Source organism: Mustelus asterias, chromosome 10 (genome assembly GCF_964213995.1).
Source record: "Mustelus asterias chromosome 10, sMusAst1.hap1.1, whole genome shotgun sequence".
In the NCBI taxonomy this organism is placed as follows: domain Eukaryota; kingdom Metazoa; phylum Chordata; class Chondrichthyes; order Carcharhiniformes; family Triakidae; genus Mustelus; species Mustelus asterias.
Genome location: NC_135810.1, coordinates 71,891,278 through 71,916,529, shown reverse-complemented (window position 1 = coordinate 71,916,529; position 25,252 = coordinate 71,891,278). Strand labels below are relative to the sequence as shown.

The 25,252-nt window shown below is 43.3% G+C and overlaps 1 protein-coding gene across 4 annotated transcripts in view; it reads right to left on the bottom strand.

The window, feature by feature from the left end:
• Window positions 1-25,252, bottom strand: part of tenm4 (teneurin transmembrane protein 4) — a 395,445-nt gene that overhangs the window by 130,248 nt on the left and 239,945 nt on the right. For all 4 annotated transcript variants that reach the window (XM_078222800.1, XM_078222801.1, XM_078222802.1 and 1 more), the window contains 4 exons: window positions 23,302-23,516; window positions 18,301-18,511; window positions 12,393-12,494; window positions 8,731-8,925 (listed from right to left, as the gene is read on the bottom strand). In XM_078222800.1, coding sequence (XP_078078926.1) covers window positions 8,731-8,925; window positions 12,393-12,494; window positions 18,301-18,511; window positions 23,302-23,516 — 723 coding nt within the window. The remainder of the gene's footprint in view (window positions 1-8,730; window positions 8,926-12,392; window positions 12,495-18,300; window positions 18,512-23,301; window positions 23,517-25,252) is intronic.

The following is a 25,252-nucleotide window of genomic DNA, read 5'->3' as shown; positions in this document are numbered from 1 at the left end:
AAGAAGGGCAAAATCCATTAAGTAACTCAATCATACTGGAGATAAATCGATCACACACTTTCCAAAGTCACCAGTAGAAATGTTTTGCAGCATCCCACCTCTCTCTATCTGTCACTATTTAAATCACACGATTGCTGTGATATCGTTTTTGTAGGTGGGAATGTTGGGTTGAGGTTAAAATCAGATCAACCATGATCTTCTTGAATGATGGCGCAGACTCAAGGGGCCTCCTCTTGCTCCTAATTTGCATGTTTGTATTCTATTATAGTCTCATTTTACAAAGCAAAAAACAATGGCTGGTGAACCACATAACTCTGAATCAGTGTAATGGAACTGGAGTTATAGGGTTCACGCTGCGAAAGTAGCACGACATCTGCCATCAACAGTTGAGGGTGATTTTTAATCCTCTCTGCTAAAAGAACAGGCAGTAGCACCATGAAAATTCTGGTGCTTCTCTCACTGCCCTGTTCTTGTTCAGGTGCCACTCACTGCCATTTCGGTCTCCACCTCTAAACAGATAGGCCAGACACCCAGCTGGTTCAGTGGGAATTCACTGGACCCTCACTGGTCATTGGCATCGAGCGTAATGAGTAGCCCTTAAAAAGCCCACAACAAGCCACTGCAGAAAACCCTTTAGTTGTTGAAAAACATTTTTGCGGCGTCGTTTGAATCCTCCAGTGTGCTGCATCTATCTGTGCCACCTCCCCTGTCCAATCTTTCCCATTGTTTTAGTGGGATAGTGCTTTGGTTAAAATATCTCTCCACATGCTTGACATATTCAAAACGTAACTTCGCCCATCTATTATACTTAACAGTGGTGTTTGTCCAAAGAAATGTGGGTGAAACACATGTTAAAATGCATGCCAGCATGTAGTGCATCAGCCTTAGCCCATTAGCAGTCAACCAAGTGATGATTCTGTGGATTGCTAACTGCAGGACAGTGCTAAACCTGGCACCTTAGAGGCTATGCTTGTTGTTTCAAGCACTTAGTGGTAATAAAAGCACAGTATGACTCTTATCAGACATACGATGCACTTGGGGTTTCCTGGGAGATACAGCTTTTGTGCTCGTGTTAATTAATTTTTCACCACATGATACTGAATGGTAAGACTCAGTTACACAAGTATATTTTTCTAGATGTTTCTCAGCTGTCTGGTTCAATGCTTAGCACAGATATCAGGTACTTTAACACATTCTAATAATTGTGGCCTTGTTGCCTGCTGATTGAGTTTTTTGGGGTGAATTTATGATATTACAATTTTTATGTTGGTAAAATTTTGTGATTTATTAAAGATTTAGGGAACTGAAATAGCTTTACTGCACCAAAATTAAAATACAGACCATTTGCAGATTGTTCATTCAATGAATATAACCTATTAAATGTCCAGCTGCAGATAGAATGAGAGAATAATTTCATGTGATTATTTAATTTTACCTTGCAATGTGCATTACAAAGTTGCAGAAAACTCTTTCGCTAACGATAAGAAGACTTGTTTATTATTAAAATGACTCATTGATAATGAAATAGTTGAAGAGCAGCGCTTCGTAAGTGACTAATTATTGTAAAATACAGAAGAGCTTCCTTGGGAATAGGCATTTTTAGACTGTCTGCTATGTCCGAGTAGATTTTTTTTTTGCTGTCCATTAAGCAAGAAAGCTATTACCAGCATTCCCTTAGCAACGGGAATATGGTCGATAGATACATCTGCTGGCTGCTAAATACGAGACTAACTCTAAATGCCACAGGCAGTCACATAAACAAGTTTTTTTTTACTAATTTAAAGAGAAATATGTTATATCCTCGAGTCGTTGGAGCATTCAGGTAGCTGCTGGTATAATCTTTCCTCAATTTTAAGGCTGGTGCTGATTGTAAGCAAAAACTGATATTGGTTAGATGTCAGGAGGTTTTCATTTCCCCTGAGGGTCATTGACCTTTGGACTAATTTGTTGGCTAATGCAGTGGTTACGGATTTGCAGGATGTTCAAAATGGAGCTGGACACGTTCCCAGATCAGGCTGGCATTATCGTACACAGAACATTGTTGGCATATAGGCTGATATACCACCTGAATTATCTCCCACAACTAATTTTCGATTACCTTCAGCGGTTGGATAGGAATTTCCACTACTTCTATTTTTCTCTAAATTATCCCAGGTTTTCTTTTGGCCTCTCCTAGGAGGTAATGTGGCTGCTGCTGATAGTGAACTTTGTCACAGGTGAGGTACTGTTATACATGTCTAACCATCCCAGTGTATTGCTATGGCGAAGGGTCCTTCCTGGAGAATCGCACCACCAATCTTTTTTATTTTTCATTCACGGGATGTGGGTATCTCCGGCTATACCTGCATTTACTGCCCATCCCAAAGTGATGGTGAGAAGCTGCCTTCTTGAACTGCTGCAGTCCATGTGGTGTAGGTACAACCACAGTGCAGTTAGCAAGGGAGCTTCAGAATTTTGATCCAGTGACAATGATGGAACGGCGATATAGTTCCAATCTAATAGGCTGTTTATTACTTTTCCCTAACTGCATTGTTCAGTAGTTGTTTTCTTTTAAAATTTTACATCTAAATTTAGACTTAACATAAAAGCAACTAAAATTTTAATGGCCAGAATTTTTTGTCCAAGAACGCAACCAATCTGTGGGGGTGGAAGTGGCCGCGGTGTCCGTTTCCGCCCATTATTGCCTGGAGAACGCAATTTCACACTGCCTAACCAATTAAGGGCCAGCCAGCATCAAACGCACGTGTATTGCTGCAGAAAAGTTTGATTGACCATTGAACAATCTGAATGTTGTGATCTCGCCATTTTATTGTTGTGATGAAATTTGTCGCACAGATTTATGATCCATGTGGCCCACCAATGAGATCTTAGGGGCTCCCCTCCCCCACCCCCCCAATCGGAGTCGGCACTTCTCTCTCCTCCCCCACTTCCTTCCGATCATTGGCCCCGTCCCCTCACTCACCAATCCCTTCCATCCCCCCTTCTGTCGATCATTGGCCCCTTCCAACCCACTGCCCCCCTCCCTGATCATCAGCCCCCTTCCCCTCCACCCGATCATCGGCCCCTTTCACCCCCCAACAGTTGGGGGCAGCACCAACCTATGCCATGGTGCAGTGCCAGGGGGCATTGCCAAGCCACTGCCTGGCCAAGTCCCTCTCCCTCCAGGGGCCATACTTAAGTTTATACTGGCGGGGAAACTGTCCATTTATGACAGGAACCTCGTGACATGCACCTGGTGAATGGAAGCCGTTGGGATTGCACAGGTGTGTACAGCCTCGAGTGGGAAGAGGGTCATGTCCAGACAGGACCCTGGAATTGCCCAGGCTTTGCCAGGCAGCCGTGGCAAGGGGTGGATTCTATGGTAGATGGTGAATTCTGTGGTGAAGGACTGGGGTAGTTCTAAGTAGGGAGGTGAGTTTTCCATGGGAAGGGGTAGGGGAACCAATTCCGGGGGACGGGGGGTGGGGGCGGGGGGATTCAGGGGAAGCTCCGAGTAAATGGGAAGATGAGGTGAAGTTCTGTGGTGGGCGGGGGGAGGTGGAGATCCGTTGTGGGATGCGGTGGTTCATTCGGAACCACCTCGCCAGCATAACGCTGTGGGACCACCCCTTCACTGTTTACGAAGTGTCAAAAATGTGATGGAAAAGCCAACGGGCTACACGCTGCCTGTCTCGCCCAAGCTGACAATCTGAGACAAAACTGGAAAGTTCCGACCACTGTAACCAATGCTGGGAAGTAGATTGAGGTTCTTTTTCGTAAGTACGTACCTCACACATATCTGGGCCTTTTATTCCCCCTAGATCAGGAATGGAGAAAAAAACTGAGCATCTCCTGGCTGATTGGCCTGTGCACCAAGTGTAAAAGCACACGGGCCAGGTAAAAATCGTGATATTTGCATTTTAATTGGCTTAATTACACTTTTAATGATTGGCGCATTTCTATTACGTGTGCCCACCAATAGTAATATCGCACAAGGGCACCACGACATTGGGATGTGCACCCGATAACTTCTCACGCAATTTCATGCCAGTTCAAGCTCCACAAAATTCTCGGCTATGAAAATGAAACAAACTGGAGTTCCATCAGACTTGCAACATTTTTCTGCCTGGGTTGTCTCATGTACAGTGGCCATTGCAGATCAGTGATCGCTTTTACAAACTCCGAAAGTCGGGGGCCAACGAGCATTTAAATCTGGGACTGGGCCCTGCTCTGATACCATGTGTTAATTGAACATTCTACTCTTGAAGGGCAAAATGATCAGGTGTCCAAATTCAAAGACACCTCCCTGGGCTTCCTGATCAACCAAGTGGAGGCCAGGAGGGATGTCCTTTATCCACAGGATGGGAGGAGGCCGAGCAGTGTTATGAACCATGCATGGGAGGGTGTTTCGCGGGTACTCAGTGTCCAGGATCTCCAGGCGAGGACTGCCCTGCAATGTCAAAAAAGGATGAATGACCTCATCCACATCGCAAGGGCAAGTGAACACTCAACTGCTCACTTTCACCTCAATGAATGGTACAGGGCCATGGACCTCAGTGGCAACGTGACGAAGTGATGCCTCATGGCCTCACTGCAGTCCATCTACTGCACAGGTGGGAGGCCACCATAGCTCCCTCACCATTCTACACATAGGCTGATTGGGAATGGGGAAGAGGTAGGGTGGGGAGGGAGGGGCTCAGGCAGCGAGGGCACCAGCAAGCATCACTAATTACATGCCTCTGTGAGCCTTTTCCTCATATCTGCAATGGCTCACTGCTCTGGACAATGCTGGCCCAGAACCCTGCTGGACAAGCTGCAATGCATCAATCACATGGCACACATGTCACTGGGTTATTTCTAAGACCAGAAGCATGTGAAAGATACATGAAACCCAACTGCTCTCAATCCCATCTTCTCTAGGGGAGAAGGGGGGTGGGGGGTGGGGTGGCGGGGCGGGGTGGCGGGGCGGGGAGGGGTGGTCGTCCATAATTAAAGAAATGACCAATTTTAAGGAGTGGGCAGCTCAGCGGGTGAGGTGAGTGGGACAGCCCCATCAGAGATGGAGAAATTGGCTTGCAGCCTCCAGGCAGTGAGGATCCATGCATGTCAGAGAAACCTAAAGGCCAAGTGGCTCGCCATGTTGGAGGCAGCTCATGCAGCCTCTCTCGCTCTCTCCTCTCTCACTTACAGCTGCCACCAGGAAGAGGATAGGGCTGGAAAGTGAGGAAGTCTTGTCCAGCACGTACACAAGCCCAGAGAGGAGCGAGGACATCACTGATGAAGAAAGTATACCTGTAGAGGTGTCATAGCAGATACCTGCACCTTCCACCAGCCCAAAGCCATATCACTCAGTGGGCATTAGATCTTATTTAGGAAGGATCTCGCATTCTGGTGGTCACTGCACGGACACCTGTCTGCAGCAGGAGGAGGCAGGGTTAGCAAAGCTCACTGACACTTCGAGGAATGCTGGGGAAGAGACATCTGTGAGGTTCACATCCGATGACAGGCCTCTGGAATCTGCTTTCCAAGAAATGCTGGAGAGGCGGGTGAATATCAGGCAGAGATGTAGGCAATTAACAGGATGGCATGTGAGGCGGAGGAGGCCATCTGCTTTCTGGTTGATGAAGTGGTGCCAACCTGTACATGCATGGAGCTTCTCTCGGGAGGATGGCGAGCTCTATGGAGAACCTATTCCAGCAGATTCTGCCGGGGATGTGCGTAAACCTGCACTCCAACGCTGTAGCCATGTGAGCTTCTCCACTGGCTATTTAAGAGGGAGAAGGGCCACTTTGATCTCCCTCTGGGTGTCCCTTTCCCTCAAAGTGTCAGGCAGGAGACTTAGAGCACCCAAAGGGAGGAGGAGTAGCACTTGGACACCTCTGGACCTGGACCCAGCGCACTCTGAGGGTGTCCGAACCTTCCAAATTCCCTTTCGTTGTGACTCCTTAAGCCTCGTCACCTGTGACTGCAGAGGCAGCTGTTGCCCCAAAGTAGGACAGAGAAAGTAAGTCAGGACTCTCCAGAGGATGGCCGCCAAAGTGAGTTGCTGCAGGATACATTCGACACTGGTCATGCCATGGACTGGCTGAATTGCTGCCAATGATGACACTAGCTCCCCACTCTCATACTCACACACAGGGAATTTTAGGTAAGGTAGTGTCTCACTCGCTTCACCTGATCAACTGCCTCTCATGTTGCTTAGTTGCAGTGTGGCTCAATGGGGCATATTTAATGGATCAACTGGTTTTATTCTGCATTCATCTTGTGTTTGTGATCATGTTTGCGTTTGCAAAACAGTTGAAGTGTCTCTGTAGATTCATAATAGAATTATTGGACTCAACCTTTCACGCATTTACCTGCAGAAGTGTAGAATACATTTTGAACACATACCAACATGCACTTGAAAATTGTGATCAATTCTGGCAGTATTCCCACCGGCATTCTGCACTCATGCCTACTGTCATATCTAAGAAAGCACTTGTGAACTGGCTAAATTGTCCACATCAATGCAGTCAAGTTCAAGTGACTCTGGGACTTGAATTCTCGACTGTTAAAATTACTAGGCAACCTGGACACATTTAAGCTCAGCACAGACTGATACTTGAACTTGCTTATCCACACTGCCAATCCTAAAGCAAAATTAATCGAAGTGGCTGTACAGAAATCCACTGCCAGACCCGCTGGCCTTAGCAAGTAAAGAAGAATGCACAGCAGCAGGGTACAGCAGTGGTAAACATTCTCTGCTGCAAAAGGGCGAGCATGAGAAAATGTCAGTGCTGTCAAACGATTTAGCTCCCAAAATCTAAATGACTTCCACTCACAATGTGATGTTTATTATGACTGAATCTGATTCATCACTGATGATAAATTACGGGAGAACATCAAAGCTGCATGTTGTTCACACTTAAATGTTATGTTCCTTAGATGGTTTGTAAAAATGTATTATTTCATATTCTATTATGTTTCCTTCAAATCTGGATATATATGTATATTAATAATAGCTGGATATCAGGATTATATGCACATGTATAATCCAGGCATCAAATTGTATATTTTTTTACACAAGTCTTCTTCATATTCAACACGGTGGCACAGTGGTTAGTACTGATGCCGCACAGTACCAGGGACCTGGGTTCGATTCCCGGCTTGGGTCACTGTCTGTGCGGAGTCTGCACATTCTCCCCTGTGTCTGCGTGGGTTTCCTCCGGGTGCTCCTGTTTCTTCCCACAGTCCGAAAGATGTGCTGGTTAGTGCATTGGCCATGCTAAAGCCTCCCTCAGTGTACCCAAACAGGCGCTGGAGTGTGGCCACTAGGGATTTTCACAGTAACTTCATTGCGGTGTTAATGTAAGCCTACTGTGACACTAATAAATAAACACTTAAACATTTCATAATAGCACATAATATGCAGTGTCATATTAATGATGTTGCTTCACTCCTGGTGCCGTTTGCAGAGTGGGGTACAGAATGGTGAGAGTGGAAACCCTAAACCAGTTAGTGTTATAGGCATAGATATAATAGAATTGTAGAATCCCTGCAATGCAGAAGGAGGCCATTTGGCCCATAGAGCCTGCACCAACAACAATCCCACCCAGGCCCTATCCCCGTAACCCCACATATTTACCCTTTCAGTACCCCTGACGCTAAGGGTCAATTTATCATGGCCAATCAACCTAACCCGCACATCTTTGGAGTGTGGGAGGAAACCAGAGCCAGGAAAAAATGACTGCTTTCTGCTCCTTTTCTGGAAAATCCATGTCACCAAATGACGTGGTGTTCTGAGTATGTGGAAAGGAGAATGAAGAGATGGTGTAATTCAGAAATACTGGCTGCAATTTTCCAGCCTTTCTGATCCCGCTGATGTGAATACAGATTTCAATGGGGCTCGCCGGCTCCGCCGCAGCTTCCAAAAATTCCGGCAACTGCAACTGAAGATGAACAAAAATGTAGACACCAATTTATGAGCCAAGTGGTGTACTTCACCTGAACTGTGCCACAAAAGGGGTGTGATCACTCAAACTGACAGTTGTGATTTATTTCTTCCCCATGTCAAAAGCTTTATACAGAAGCCGTAACATGCATTACTTTCAAACAAGTAAGGCCCACATGAAGAGTTATCCTGTGGTTATCATGTTCAAATCTGTTAAAAGTTACACAAGCAGACAACTGACAAAGGACGATGCTGCCCAGCAGATAGTAAAGCATCAGAGTACCTGGTTTCATACAGAACGCTTTCTACATGGCCTATGTGTCACGCCATCGCTCAACAGAGGTACAAAGTGTTTAGAAAAGGAAGAGGCTGTAAAAAATGAGCTTACTGCTCCTCTGTGCTAATAGATGATTGTGGTCCCAGAAACAAAGATCAGAAACTAACTTGACAAGAGGCTACCTCCTCATAATTAATCATCCTGACTGAAGGTCACTGAAAAGAAAAACGTGAAGACTTTAGCCATGGCTTAACAACAGCTAACAGAACACCAGGTCGCCTTAGCTTTCATGCAGGGGAAATAATAGGGAAGTATGCAAGTTCGAATTCACTTTTACTATAACCTTCACCCTATTTTTTCATGCTATAATGAACCCTTTCAAACTAGAGCACAATAGTTACGTTAATCTTATCTCTACTGGCTGTAACCTTTCAGTATTTTTCTTGTGAAGAAGTCTGAGAGAGGATTAAATTCTCTGCCTCTCATCCTGAGTAAGTTCAGACATTTCGACAATCAATGATTAATGATGCAACTGGGCACCTACCTTGTTCGCAGCTTTCTCCTTTATAGCCAGAATTGCAGATGCAGGTCCCCATGATGCAGGTGCCACGGTTGCCACAAGCTGGGTCAAGGCACTGGTTTGTGGGAATGTCACATTCTGCTCCCTTCCAACCACTGTGGCACAGGCAGCGTCCTTTCACATACTGCCCATTGCCGCTACACAGAACAGGGCAGGATGCTGTGAGAGAGAATGAAAAGAAAGTCATTCTGACCATTAAACACTGGAATGAAGGCAGCTTAGCTAAGTCTTTTGCTGATGCATTCTAACCAAGTCAGGATGTTTATTCACCCCCAAGCAACTATCTTTTATTCTAGTTTCTAGTATTTTCTTCAATTTTGAGCTGAAATACCAGGAATATAGCCACTCAATATTACAACAGAAAAATGGAAAAAAAAAGCAAATTCAGTCACATCCATACTGTGGAGTTGAGTAATTTATGCAGTTTCAGATCAAACATTTCTCCCTTTACCATTTATCTGCTGGCCCTTCTCCCTCCTGCCAAGTAGCTCTGCTCGAGTTAAGCATCATTCTGCAGCCAAGAGGCAGGCAACTTGATTTCAGGCCCCAGTGACAAAATTCTGCAGTGCTTGTTAGGAAAGCCACGATGTGGAATTGCCGGCGTTGGACTGGGGTGGGCACAGTAAGAAGTCTCACAACACCAGGTTAAAGTCCAACAGGTTTATTTGGCATCACGAGCTTTCAGAGCGCTGCTCCTTCATCAGGTGAATGTTGTTAGGAAAAACACATGAATGGCGCAAACCTACAGGCCCTTCGATTGTTCCTCTCCTTCTGGCTTTCTCTTGTTTCCTAGCTAAGGTGAAGAAAACTGCATGTAGAAGTTGTGAATCGAAAAAATAAAGTGAAACCAAGTGAAGTGTTTCTCCCTTTTAACAGAATTGTTGGCTATTTATATGATCTATTGTATATTATGCATAAAACACTGGTGTAATAAATTGTAATCTTTAACACCCAAGTAGATTCTAAAGCATCCTCTGTTTTACATTCTGCTAGCAGATGGAGCTCAAAATTAAGCCACCTAAATACAGCTTGAAATGAACTGGGAATGAGTCCAGGAACGTTTTTAAGGAGGACAATCTCTGAGAGTTGGTTACACAATTCAGTTTCCTCTCCTGCATTGCTCACAGCTTGCTTAATCTGATTAGTTAACAGAGAAACAGTGAGCAGGCAATGTAGGACTAGGGGGGCCATTGTTCCAACTTGATCTCAGATATCTTTTATACGAGGAATCAGCTGACTTGAAAAGGTATTGGCTGAGCCATAGTAAAGGTTATCCTGTATAACGTGAAAGGTGAAATTTATAATTAATTTCCTGCCGTCCTGTTACATTTCCCAGCATTTACGCCAAACATCTGACATGTATGCGCAACTTAAACTGCAAGAAGATTGCAGTTTCAGATAAAATGTCATATCACATTTCGTGTTGCAAATGCATATGCTCATTACATTGCAAGAGCATTAACAGTAATGACAACAGGTTCATTGTGATCCTCAGGAAACAGGGTCAGACACTGGAGAAGGCAGAAAGCTCAGGTCAAATCAGCTTGACTCTAAGCATGCAGGCTAGACTAGGACATTGAACAGGCATTTCGTATTTCAGGAAAGCCTGTTGTAAAACAGGGACCGTTTTCTCTATCGATTATCAGGATTGAGTAATACAAGCAAGGCTTATTTACTCTGTGCAAACTTCAGTGTTGTCAGCCACTTGGCAGGCACACCAGCATACATTAAAGCGACAGTTGCAGGCTCCTTGGGAAAGAGAAATTTCTACCTTTTAAATTACTTCACTGTGGACTCAGGAGGAGTTGGAGTGATCTCCGAGCCCCACATTACATTTGTGATGCATTGAAAGACAATGCTCATCACTCTTGCTCCAACATTCCCTTGCCCTGTCTATGTTTACTATCCTACAAAAGAAAACGCTGAAAATACTCAACAAGTCAGGCAGATCTCCGGAGAAAGGAACAGGGTTAACGGAATGGATTTTACTAACCATCCAGAGATGGGCTGGTAACATGGCAGCAGAAAGCATTGGAAAGGGAGCCCAAAGTCTTCCGACTGCCTTTGGACATTACCAGTGACAGGAACCTCAATGGTGTGGCCACCTGCTGGGCAGCTAATTGTCAGAACATAAGGAATAGCAGAAGCAGGCCCTGCTTCACCATTCAACACAATTATGGTGGTCTCAACTCCTCTTTCCTGCACTCCACATACATCATGCATACGTATAAAGAGCCTTTAATTCTGTCTTTTTTAACTTTTCCAACTCTAAGCCTATTTACTGGTGCATTCTAATATTTGTACTCTGTCCTTTACTGACACACTCAGGTTATTAATACCTGTATCATTATCCTGTTTTATCGTCTTGCTCTTTCTCATTAACTCTCTAAATCTTATCTCATATGAAACCTCTCCTCCAGTATTTTGTTTAATGCCCTCTCTACAGTTCATCAGGACACTACTTTCAGTGTGGTTCCAGTGAAGTTCATCCCAAAGGAACAGTTCCCTTTTTCCCCATTATTAGTGCCATTGTCTCCATGAACTGAACCCCATTTCTCCCACACCAATTATTGAGCCACTTAATTAACTCTCTGACCTTATTTACTCTATGTCAATTAGCTGGTGGCTCGGGTAGTAATCCAGAGATTATTACCTTTGTGCTTCTGCTTTTTAATTTAGTCCCAAACTGTTCATATGCCCTTGTCAGAACCTCTTTCTTGTTGCAACACAAAACATTGGTACCTGTGGAGAACACAACAACTGGATTCTTCCCCTCCTATTCTATCCAGGGAACATATGTCTGGCCAACTGTTTCTGATTAAGTTAACAGATGGTGCCATTATGAATGCTTGGCTGAGCTCCAAGACTCATCACGGATTAACTCATCGGGGCCAGTTTATATGGGATGAAGTGGAGTGTTTCGTTCAGTGATTAAAATACTGATATAGTTACGGTAATTGTTCTTTCCTTTTTAATATCTGTATGTTTATTTGGACAAGATTAAGTGGTGTGAAGTGAGGTAAAGCTTCTGTTATTGATGTCCAATGGCTCTGCCTGGCTAATGTTTTGATAAGACTGTGAGAGCACCAGTTTTTTCTTCCCAAGGGAAATTTTTGAATGGGTTTTTAAAAGGCATTTCAAGGCTTGCAATTGTTATTGTGTAGTACACACTGGATGATTGGGCCTGACGGGTGTAGGAAGGATGATGGAAGGGGCATGGAGGGAGCATGGGTCAGACCTTTCAAACACACCTTTCTAAAGTTTCCCAACTCCTGAGTGAACCATGTGTCCTCAAGAAGCTGGCCTAACTCCATAAAAGCTGTGGGGTTTGGGGGGTGGTGAGAGTTGCTATGAAATTCCTAGCTCCAAACTGGAACTGGCCAAGTTGGCAATGCAGGGTTCAGGCACACCACCTGCACTGGCAAAAACCGCCAGCGCGTGATTGGGGATAGGAGTCCTGGAATTGGGTCCCATCTATCACTTTAAAACTGTGAAATCCGGTTCCTCAACTGAATCAATTTTGAAAGAAATCCCCAACTACATATAGAGATTTCAGCTCACAGTTATTTAATCAGGATAACAACAGGTTTTAACAAGTTCCTACAGCAATGACAAGAAGCTTTTACCTCGTGCACAATCCGGTCCAATGTAGCCAAGAAAACAATGGCATGTTCCTGCCATACACTCTCCATTCCCATAACAGTTGGCAGGACATTCATCTGCAGACTCTGAGGGGAATTGAAACCACAGGCTGAGATTATGTTTTCTTAAAGTATAACATTAGCTACAAAGATCAATCATATATTAATACATTGATATATTTATTCTTTTTAAAAAAGACCTCTTAGATGCACATTAACTCTCCTCCTCCCTCACATTTTCTGTCCTGTTGACAGGATTATTTTGACCTACATTCTCCTTCACGAGCAGCTCTTAGTTGCTGATCATTAGGAAATATACTACTGCAGTGTGGAACAGCTTATTCCTTCATATTTCTGTCTAACAATTAGATAAAACTTTTGAACAAGAGTGAGATTCAAAACTATGGGGCAATCTTACCAGAATGCCCTGCCGGTTAATGGGCAGGGTGAGCCAGTAAGATCACTTGACAGGCGAAAAATTAGGTTTGTGTCCGGTTTCTCGCCTCTCGCGATCTTACCAGGCCCAGATTTCCGGCAAGATCAGCCTCACGCCCTTCCTATGCAATATTTAAATCTATTGAAAAGTTGATTTAAATATTATTAGGGAGCTTGAGGTGCAACCTTCTGAGCTAATTTGCCTTAGTGGCCTCGTCAGTGAAGGTCCTCACCAACGAGGATCACGTATGGTCTCCATCAACGGGGATTCGATGTGATGGCCTCGCTGGTAAGACAGGAGGCCATTTAGGCCTCCAAGAAAGTTGGGAACAGGGGGGCAGTGCCCCTTGGGCAGTGCCACCCTGGCATTACCAACTTGGGACCCTGGAAGTGCCAGCCGGGCACCTTGGCACTGCCCACCATGCATCGGATAGGGCCAAGGGGGCGGGTCTGAGAAGGAAGGACCCAAGAGGAGGGGTGGGGTCATTATGGGGGCAGGATCTAAGAGGAAGCAGGTAATGAGGGAACTGCGCACTCTGCAACCGGGATCGGGCGGGGGGAGAGCTATGCACTCTGCAACTGCCAATAGGCTGGGGCGGCAATTGACTGGGCTGGGCCTGGGTGGGGGGGGGGGGGGGGGGGGTGTGTGAGCTAAAAAAAAAGTGCTATTAGTGATTGCTGAAAAGTTTTCAATTTTGTTTTCTCAGAGTTGAGGTGCCACCGTTCAGCTTTTCTTTACTTGTTTACAGCTTGCGCTGTCTAGCATTACTTTTGGGCATGGAACAAAATGCTAAATTTAACAGTCCTCCTAGACTTAATTTAAGTTTTGTTCGAAGAAATACAAAGAAATCCATTATTCCAACAGTGAATGCAGTTCAGCCACAGAAAGTAGGCCAATCATTCCCCTTTGTCCCACTTCAGAAAATTGACTGACGAGTTAGAAGATCCTGTTGTGATAAATCCTGGAGAAGGTGCAGATACTCAATTATCTGCTGAAACTAAGTATTTATGTACTCTATAACAGAGTCAATTGTCCCATAGCGAGCTGTTGAGAGACCACCCTGCAGCAGAGAGAATCTACTTATTGTGTAATGCGTTCAGACCTATCATTCTCCACAGAGTTAATCTTCAATGAAATTTGTTGTAAGAGTGATTAGAAAAGCTCTAAACACAGGTCTTGGGATTTAAACAAGTGAGTTGAGAGAGTGTAAATCATCTTGCTGCACAGGTAGGTCTCTGAGGAAATTCACAGAACAAGGTACTGCGCACGTTCTCACAGCATCAACAAAGGAAGAGTTTGCTTTCCAAGGGCTGGGATAACAGCGTGCCTTTTCCCGTAAATTACATTTCATCTCAGATTTATGAAAAGGCCGTAAACCAGGGGTGAGCTTCAAATCAAATTGAGAATCCAAATAAATCTGAACTGGATGTGTGTGAAACCCCTGACCACTGAACTTTAACACAATTCAGCTGATTCAAATTGCCCAGTTCTTCAAGAAAAATAATAGTTTGACAATAACAATTGCCCTTCTTGTGCATCTTAAAGCCCAAATCGAGCATAACATACAAAAGAGCCAATCTGTCTCTATGCCTTTGTGGTCTTCTTAAGTCACTAGTGAAATGGTAACTGGCATCTTTCTCTATAGTCAATAAATGAAGAAATTAAAAAAGAACGATTTGTGTTCACTGCTTTGTTTACATTTTTAAGATTCTATAGATTGTAACATATTGAATGATATTAAATGGCTGGCCCCAAACAATTTCTGTGTGATGCGAACTATGGGTTTAATCAATTATGTGCTTGCCTTTAGTGAAGAAAAATAGCAAATAAGGTATGAATTGATGAGCAGACAAATTAGAAGAGATTGCATTATTGCTGGCAAAGCCATTGGCCAGGCCATGTCTAGGGTACTTAAACAGTTTTGGGATCTCCTAAATATAGTAAGAGTATTATAATCCTTGGGAGTTAGAGAACAAAAAATCCCTACAGTGCAGAAGGAAGCTATTTGGCCCATCGAGCCTGCATCGACAACAGTCCCACCTATCCCCGTAACCCCATGTATTTACCCTGCTAATCTCCCTGACACTAAGGGGCAATTTAGCATGGCCAATCAACCTAACCTGCACATCTTTGGACCGTGGGAGGAAACCGGAGCACCCAGAGAAAACCCACGCAGACATAGTACAACCTGCAGACTCTGCACAGACAGTGACCCAAGGCCGGAATTGAACCCGGGTCTCTGGCACTGTGAGGCAACAGTGCTAATCACTGTGCCACCATGCTGCCCAAATGATCTAAAAGCTTAATTTTGGATATCAGGAATTTATGTTATCTTGGAATGTTAATAAAGCTGAATGCATTTTATTTGAAGAAAACATTTCAAGAGGATGTATTTAAAGAATTTGATTTAATTTAAGGAGAGGATTGCAAAAATAGGAATGGACTTGTAGAAGACGTCACATGCAAATACAACTAAAACAAATAACATAATGTGCATCAGGAAAGTGGATTGAGAGGTATACCAAGGGTGGTAACTAATACAACTAGGGCAGACTTGTTAGATGTAATTCTGCTCTTAAAAAAAATAGGCAAAATCCACTAGAAAGGGTTTTGGAAGAAAGCACTGCCTACGAGTAATAAATAAAACATTCAAAAACATTTGGCAGTAGCCTGGGATCCAAACAGGGCAGCTTGCTCCAGGCCCAATTCAACTGGAGGTTATTCATTTCAAAATGTTTACGGAACCTTCTAGATTTTGACAGTCTTCTGTTTGCCAACTCGTCACTTTTTTCAGTTTAATAAAACTTAAGAATGAACACAGCTTAAACATAAATCAAATGCAAGACAAGTACAGAATTCAACAAATTCAGAATTGTAACGTCAGCCAGAAACCTGTTTAATATTTGGAACTAATTATTAGTGAGGCATTTATTGCCTCCCCTATCTGTCCTAATACGGAAATACACAACATTTTATTTTGCATGATGGGTGATTTGGGGTATTTTGGGGTTTGGTACCCAATTGTAACTTAGTATGCCAAGTTAAAATAGCAGCCTATTATGTGAAGCATTACATTTATTGCAATAACGATTTTCATGTTTTTTTAACATCCTGAATCCCAATAGGGAATTCAGAAGACATTTCTTCACCCAAAGAGTGCTAAGAATGTGGGATAGTGTGTGTGCATTTAAGGGGAAACTAGATCAGCATTTGAAGGAGAAAAGAATAGATGGTTACAATGGTAGATTTAGATGAGAAAAGATAAGCACGAACTCATATGGAGCATAACCCCTGGCATGGACTATTTGAAACGAATGGCCTGTTTTTATGAAATCCTATGAACGGTAGCTGTAAAATATAAAAATGCTTCTCACAAATGTCAATGGTTTGAATTATTTGTCATGATGAAAGATATCAGTCATTCTCATTTTCCAAGGTGTAACTTAGGGAAGATAGCATTGAAGAACGTAGCTTGCTCATCTGGCAGAGTGGGGGAGGGGTGAGGAGGGTGCGAAAGATGAGGCAGATAAACTCTCGCTCATCAAGACTTTCCCTACCAGTTCCGTATGTTTCAATTTTGTAATTTTAGTAATACTGATTTATAACAAGAGGGCAAGAAATGCAATTTTTAAAAATCTTGTCACAGCTCAAACATTTGCAAAGCAAAAGTATTTTTAATGAAGCATTATGGGCGGGATTTTACGGGCTAGTTTGAGCGAGAACGGAAATTCCCGCCCAAGATCAAAGGACATTTCCGTTGTCCGCCCCTCGCCCGCTCTGATTCCGTGGCGGGCGGGGCGGTAGAATTCCAACATATAAATCATCATTCAACATGTCGAGGACAAATCTAGGATTCATGTTCAGAACACTTTTATTTCCCTCCTCTAATTGGCTTCAACTTTTTATGCAAAAGTATTGTTTGGTAGATCATAAGATGTATCAGGATTATTTTTGTTGAAAGAAATTTGTAACAGAGAAGGTTAATAAGGATAATGCTGTTGATGTGGTGTACGCAGAGTTGCAGAAGACATTGATTAAATGTCATCCAACAGACTTGTGAGCAAGACTATAGCCCATGGAACAAAGGAACAGCATCAACATGAATATAAAATTGGCTGACTGACAGGAAACAGCAAGCAGCAGTTGGTGGATGTTTTTTGGACTGGAAGCAGGTTTATAGTGGAATTCTCCGAGGGTTGGTGTTCGGGTCCTTCTCTTCCTGATATATATTAATGATTTGACCTTGGTGCATAGGATATAAATTCAGAATATATGGACGATGCAAAACTTGGAAGTATTGTGAACTCTGAGGGGGATAGTGGAGAACTTGCAAAGGACATAGACGATGGGTGGAAAAGTGGCAGATGAAATTTAATGGAAAGAAGTTTGAAATGATTCATTTTGGTATGAAAAACGTGGAGAGACAATACAAAATAAAGAGCACAATTGTTGAATATATAAATCATTGAAGGTGGCAGGACAGAGAGTAGTTAATAAAGCATACAACATCCTAGACTTTATTAATAAGAGTATCGGGTACAAAATCAAAGAATTAATGTTAAAATAGTAAAGAATAGTAAAGAAGAGTTTTGTGTTCAGTCCTGGCTGCCACAAGAATGGACCCAGGGATGAAGAATTTCAATTACGTAGATAGATTGGAGACATTCAGACTATTTTTCTTGGAGAAAAGAAGGTTGACAGGAGGTTTGGTAAAGGCATTCAAAATCACGAGGGGTCTGGGCACAGTAGAGAGGGAAAATCTGGTCCCATTGGTGGAAAGGTTGAGAACGAGAGGGCAGAATTTAAGATGAGTGACAAAAGAAGTAATGGGGACACGAGTAAAAGGTTTTTTACACAGCAAGTGGTTATGATCTGGAGTGTACTGCCTGAGAGTTGAGTGGAGGCAGGTTCAACTGAGATACTCGAGGGAGAATTGGATTATTGTCGAAAAGGGAAGAATGTGCAGGTCTCCGGGCACTAAGTAAGAATGGCACTAATGGAATTGCTCCTTTGAATAGTCAGTACACACACACAATGGGCTGAATGTCCTCTTTTGCGTTGTTACCATTCTGCTATTCTGTGATTAATACAGTGGTTTAAATAGAACAGTTAATGAAGCCGCACATTTCCATTTTAAAAATACATTACCTTCATTCTTTAAAGAGTAATGAGTCTCTCCCCATTCATTTCTCAACTAAAACATGCACAAGCTGGCAGATGATGATTAAAGGAGATCAATAAGTATAAAATGGATGGGTGGAAAGTTTGAGCAGTTAAGATAATTAAGACAATACAGGTCAGAGGATAATGCACTTTGAACCGACTGGAGCTATGAAACTATCATATTTTAGGTAGTTGGAGAGCAATTAACAGCCCCTCTCTTTCACAGTATATCTGTGATGGCACATTTTACAGTCTTTTAAAATATCTTTTCATTATGGTCTAACAAGAGCTTACCTATGGCAGTGGTTATAAAGGAGACCAGCTCCATCTGTTTTCCATCATTGTAGAAGGCTAAATGCCAGATTCCAGAATCCAGATATCGAATGAATCCTGTCTCACGATTTGTCAGAGGGATCAAGCTTCTGTGCTGGTGGTGGAATCCCTCCAGACTTCTCACTTCCTGTGCTAGCAGGCGTCTGCCATCTAATAACTCGACAAAGCCAAACTATCAGAACAAAAAATGAGAAAGCATACTGCTGTAATTGCTGCATGATAGCCGCAGTACACATCAATCTCAACATATCACCTGCCCTATAGAATCAACTTTTGTAGAAATACTGCACATAATCCTAATCCCCTGGGCCCACTGGGCAAGAGCCGACAATGGCTGACTCTATTTAGGCAATGTTTGATGTTCTGAATCAGGCTATTCCCTTGCCTCTGAAGGTCTTGTTTAGTTTTAAAACCATCTATCATTGCACTCAACCTCTCCTTGTGGCAGCTCCAGTTTTGCTTTAATGATTCTGGTACTTCTTCAAACTGCAACATGAAAAGTCTGCAGTTGAATTCAACTCAATGACGTTTTTCAGATACACAGTAAAAAAAACTGCTTTGTATCAGTGTGGTTGATACCTTGAAAACAAAGCCAAAGTGACAGGAAGCCATCTTGGTGCAATCTGTAGTGAAGGAAGTGTTTGGAATTCTAGCCACTGTAAGCAAATGGCGGTGGGATTCTATGAAAATGTATCTTTTAGTGTCCTTGCACCCTCAGGAAGCAGCTTAATTGTTAAAGTCTCCCTGAAGGCCTGTATATGAATGCAGAATGTGGAAACTCCCAATGATGGTAAGTTCACTCTGGGATTTGACCACTTTTGTGGGTGGGGCCTACTTCCAGCTTGATGCTTTTAAAACCAGCACAAGAGATTGTGGAAATTTGTGTTGTGCTGAATGCTCCATGATCTTTTGTTCTGGTTCTGCCGTTTGCAGCTGAATTGTGCTGAGAGACCAATTTGCAGTTGAGAAAAAAACCCAGGCCATTTGAGTGATATTTTTGCCTTGCTGCTCGCAAAAACAAAGTTCTGAAATTCACGTGGCCTGATTTTATTTTTTTCCATTCCATGATACTTCTTCAGTTCTCTGCCTGAAAACAGGTCTGATCCACAGCACCACAACCTCCAACATGGGGAGGGCAAGGAGGCAGGTCCCAAATCCAATCCAGCCGGAATGGGGATTGAACCCCTAACCTGAACCACACTGCCTGTCCAGCCAAATGAGCCAAGCGTCCTCCCCAAGGAGTCTGAGCTGCTGCAGCAACATACATTTTACCATTCATGTTGTAGTCTGGAGCTATGGATATTGATGGTAGAAGCTCCAATTTCTTTCCATCACATGGTTGACCAGGAATCTCTCCCCCTCTCACCGCATGCCACTGGTGTACGTTAGAAGGATTTACAAGTTGATACTTAACCTGTTTGGCCATGCTATAAACACACATTCCCTGACCACCAAGATCTGGAGTCGGATTTGAACCCAAAGCTTCTGGTTCAGGGGCAGGCACACTATCCACTGTACTACAAGGCCTCCATATTTCACCATTACAGGACATCATGTCCAAAAGCTCAAACCTAACATCTGGTGCTTGGGAATTTTAGTCAGATTGCCACATCATTCCTTTTTTAACTTACCTTAGTTGGGAGCTGTATATTTCTCACCCAACCTCCAAATTGGACCTGCTAAGAAATGTGGAGCGTACTAGCTCCTGGGACCCTTCTGTGCAGTGCAGCAATGTCGGGTGGCGGGGAGGGAGAGTAAAGCCACACCACAGGGGCAATTCTCCCATCCCACTGCGCTGCTTTTTTAGCGCAGTGGGCCGAGAGACTCTTGCAGGGATCATTTTGCGGGTTCCCCGCTGAGTGCCCGGGCCTGGGGCAGTGCCAAGGGGGCAGGGCCCCGCTGCCACTCTGCAGTTGGGATTGGTGGGGGAAGGAGGCCAGTGATCGAGCCTAGCCATTGGGTGGGGGATGCGGGGGGGAGAGGGCAGCAGCCCGCTGGGGGGGTCGGAACTGCGGGGGGTGGGGTCGGCACTGGGTGGGGTGTGTGTGAGGGTTTGGGGCTGCCGGTGGGGACAGGGGTTTGAGGCTGGCCCGGGCATGTTCGAAGGCCAGCAATCGGCCTGTGGGTGGGGGTGGAAGGGTTACATGGCTGGTGTTGCGAGATCACGGGGCAGGCCAGCGATCGAGCTAGCCTGCAATTGGGAGGCTAGCAGTGTGGGACTATTGTGCATGCGCCAATCTCGGTGCTGACAGATTGGCGCCTGCGCAGTAGCCCACTGAGTGCTGTGTTGCTGGCCTGTCCAGCAGGAATAGGCCCCGCCCACTGAATTTTAATATGATTCACGCCAGTGCACTCAGCAGCGTACAGAGCGTGGGAGATTCATTTTTAAACTGCTGCTGAAAATAACAATGTGATTTAGAATTTTTTGGGAGAATCCCACCCCTCCTTTTTATGGGACTAGCAGCCCTAAATCACTTATATTTAAGTTCACAGCCACATTGAGAAGTTGGGGTAAGTGTGTTAGGGAAGTGGGTGGGATGGGTTGGAGGGCGCAGTAGGAAGAGTCGGTGGGGTGTAGGATGTGTTGGGGGAAGGATGGGTCAGGACAATGTAAGATGAGGTGGAGGCATGGAAGGATGGATCGGGGGTGTCAGGTGGACCGGAAGGCATAGGGTGGCTCGGGGAGTTGGGGATAGAGTGGCTCAGGGAGGGTTAGAATGGGTCAGGGGTGAGGGGATAGTCAGCAGTTGGGAGAGTAGTCGGGAGTTGGGGGTGGGTCAGTAATATAGCTACCCAGGAGTTAGAGAGGGTTTTAATCTTTCTAACTTTTCCTGGATAACGATTCTGCTAAGAGATTCAGAACCATCTGAAATCTCCAATTTAAATCGGCGTATCGAATGGTTCTCAGTGCAGGGTAATTTCCCAGGTTGAACTTCCTGGGCAATTGCCATGCAGTATTTGCTGGGGGCGTCCAAAGATCCTCCAGCCAATTCTTTTGGGTACCTCCCAGGTAGAGTCCCCCCCACAGCGATCGAAAGCTCTGGGCCATAGATTTCAACACACAGTTTCTGTCAAAGTTGGTACTACACAATCATTTTGAGGAGTTGAAGTAAATCAATCCAAACCTAAATTACTGATTTGTGGTTTGGAGTTCAATTCAGTAGAGTTATAGTAAATATTGCAGTCACTAATCTATGCATCTTCCTTGGGTCTATCACTTAGACAATGCCTTTACTTTGAACAAAGCAAGTTTAAATTCAGAGTTTATCATGAATTGCTGAACCTGATTATTGGACCATTCTTTAAATTGTGAGAAATCTCTTATTTGGCCATGATAAATGATTTTGCGACCCAAGTGTGCACAGGAAGTCTCCGACGCTCTCTATAATTTCTCCATATACTTTCATTTGACCACAAAAGCCAACATTTCTTTTGCTCCAGTTTCCTTCAGTTGCTGTTTCCTACACTTGGTCTGGGTGCAGTTGATGTAAGAGGATTAAAACCAAATTGTTTTCTGCATGTAAGGAATGGTATCAAATTGGAATTTAAATCTTGAATTTCTCATTCAATTTGCATTTGAACAGCATATAATTGACTCATTGAAAAGGGATTTAAATATGGAAATGTTATAAAGCTGCACATCTCGCTCGCACTGAGGGTTTGAGGAAGGTTTTTCTTGCAGAATAAATTAGAAGGCAAGACTTTTGAAGAAGACGGCAAGAATGCGTTCAAGAAGCATGGGATAAATTTCTGGGGAAAATTTGCAGAATAAGCAGGGCTGTGAGGTTGATCTATGAAAAGGTCAATGACCTATTTGGACCCAAAGATCTTTTCTGATTCATAAACATTAGGGTACTGGAGTAACTTTTCAAATTGGCCATATGGATTCTTCCACATTAAAGGAAAACACAAGACTAAAACCTATCAAAAAGCAGTTTTCATCACAATACAATGGTAAGTTAAAAGCTTTCAGCCATTTAAAAAAATAATTTAAATGATATTAGGTGATATCATATTGACTTCTATGCTGGAAGTTCAGGACCTTAGCTCTTGACCTTAGACCTAATATTTTGGGCGACTTCTTGTTGGGATATGGACATGGAACAGAATGGTCCAGATGGCTTTTTAATGTTCCAATTTTTGAGCTTTTAATATATTAACTGAGATAGACCATAAGATATAGGAGCAGAATTAGGCCATTTGGTCCATCGAGTCTGCTCCATCATTTGATTATGGCTGATATGTTTCTCAATCCCATTCTCCTGCCTTTATATCATAACCTTTGATCCCTTTACTGATCAAAAACCGATCTATCTCTGGCTTAAATACACTCAATGAACTCAACTCCACAGCTTTCTGTAGCAATGAATTCCACAGATTCACCAGCCTCTGGCTGAAGAAATTCCTCCTCATTTAGGTTCTAAAGGTTTGTTCCTTTATTCTGAGGCTGTGCCCTCTGATCCTAGCCTCTCCCACTAATGCAAATATCTTCTCCACATCCACTCTATCCAGGCCTTTCAATATCCAGTAAGTTTCAATGAGATCCCCCTCATTCTTCTAAACTCCATTGAGTACAGATCCAGAATCCTCAAACGCTCCACATACGCCAAAAGCCTTTCATTCCCGGGATCATTCTCATGAACCTCCTCTGGACCCTCTCCAAGGCCAGTACATCCTTCCTTAGATATGGGGCCCAAAATTTAGGTGGTAAAGGTGGATACTAGCTTCGTATTGTTCTTATCCCTATCAACAATAACATTACCATGGAAAGTGAAACAGAGGCTCGCTGCTCCAAATGCCACTGGTGCAACTTCTTAAAACTAGAAGATAGTTTGCTGATGGTTACATTTAGAAAAAATGGAAGAGTGAGGCGCCCACCTAAGAGAAACCAGGTTTCACATTCAAAAAACAAAATGCTGTTCCTTTACTCAAAAGCTTGAGTTCCTGTGCAATGGTACTTACCTGGGTATGAGATGGTGGAATACCACGTCGACCATAAATCCCAACTAGAGCATCCTTTCCCAGCGACACGTTGAATTTCAAATACATCGGGTGATCTATGAACACTTGAGTTCGCCAGAATAAGCCGGGTGGTATCTTCTGGGTGACTCTCCGGCCAACATCAATTTCTCCTGAATCTATATAGCTATCTTCTGGGATTAAATTATCTGTTTTTCCTGTGAAAATATAGCAAGAGATTTGTACTTGCTTGTTCAACAACGAGAAATTTGCTGCATCGCTATCGGAAGAAGCAAACTACGCAAAATTAATCAAAATTTAGAGCAGTTGAGAAGAAAGTGGAGAAAGGGGGGAAAGCAAAATCATAATATTCAGAGGCAAAAAACCAAATGCAGTATTTACTACCTGGCTCTACACAAAGGTCTTAGAAACTGGCCTAGTCTTTCTCACTTTCACAAATCACTTCAGAAGCATTTTTAAAGTAATCTGCAAATTGAGAGTTTCCAAAATCTGAGGCAAATTGTTCCGAAAAATGGACATAACCCGATAGTGAGGTTTGAATGCTACCGGTTACAGATTGGTGAAATTACATTTTGTTTCCCCTAAATTTAGCTCTGTTAATCTCATGAACAATCCTATGGCTTGCTATCTGAAGGTTATTGATTTTGGATCACATTACGGTCTACCTATAACAACATTTAACTGCTATGACTGCCTTTTTAATATAGAGCTCTCGGGAGGCTAACTATCTGCCACTCAGGCCCACATTTGCCTTGACGTTTCCTATCCTCGGCTAAAGAATTCTCTCTGTAGTCTTATTGTGTGATTCAGAACAAAGTGAGCATGTCTATAACTCACTTAACGGTAACATTCAACTCAGTCTGCTGCTCTGCTGTTTCATGCTGTCAGTTATAATCAGCAAAATGACCAAACTTTTGTTATTGGATTCATCTTTTTTTTTAAGTAACCAGAAACAATATCACACAAGTTACCCTTTTAATATACCTCTGCCTTCCAATGAAGTTTGTAGTGATTTTTGGTTAATGTTGTGTTGATGCTTAGCTTTTCTGGATTGACATAAATGTTTCAATAACAGTTGTGCAAATAAATGGTCTTCAAGAAAACAGCTTGGTTTTTCACAATGGATCATACTTTAAAGCTTTATTTGAAGCTTTACAGATGCAGTTTACACTTGATAATTCAAAGTTGTAACTGGTAATAACATGTTTAGAATGACATAATATAAATAAGACAGCAGGGTGGGGTGGGGTGAATTTAATCCGATGAAAATTAGTTATCAAATTATTTAAGAAGTTTTGCATTTAATGGCACAGACTGCAGTTCTTTTGTGAACTGATTTTTAAACTGGGCAGCAAATTCCAGAACTAATGTTCAAGCAACCATTTAAAACCTTCACTCCCCATAGTCCTCTCCAACCTCCAGGACTTACAACATATTCACACCACTGCTTCCCAACCTGCAGGATCCCCATCGCCTCTACCTTCCACTAACTGGCCATGCCCCAGCAAACTGATTTCATGATATTTGTCATTGCTTCCAAATGCCTTCACAGGATTATCCTCTTCCCCCATCCATACACCCTGGAATACATGCTCCACTCCATAAGACCATAAGAAATAGGATCAGGGGCTTTCAGTCCCTCGAGCCTGTTCTGCCATTCAATAGGATCATAGTCGGCTCCTCACGTCCACTTTCCTGGCCATTCTTTCTACCCCTTAATTCCCTTACTAATCAAAAATTTATCTATTTCAGCCTTAGATATACCAGGACTCTGCCCGCACAGCTCTCTGTAGCATGGAGTTCCAAGGACTCACCAACCCTCTTAAGAGAAGAAAATCCTTCTCAACTCAGTCTTAAATTGACATCCCTTTATTCTGAAACTATTCGTTATATGCCCTCCTCAGGCTTTTCTTTCTCCCTTTCTTTAATCATT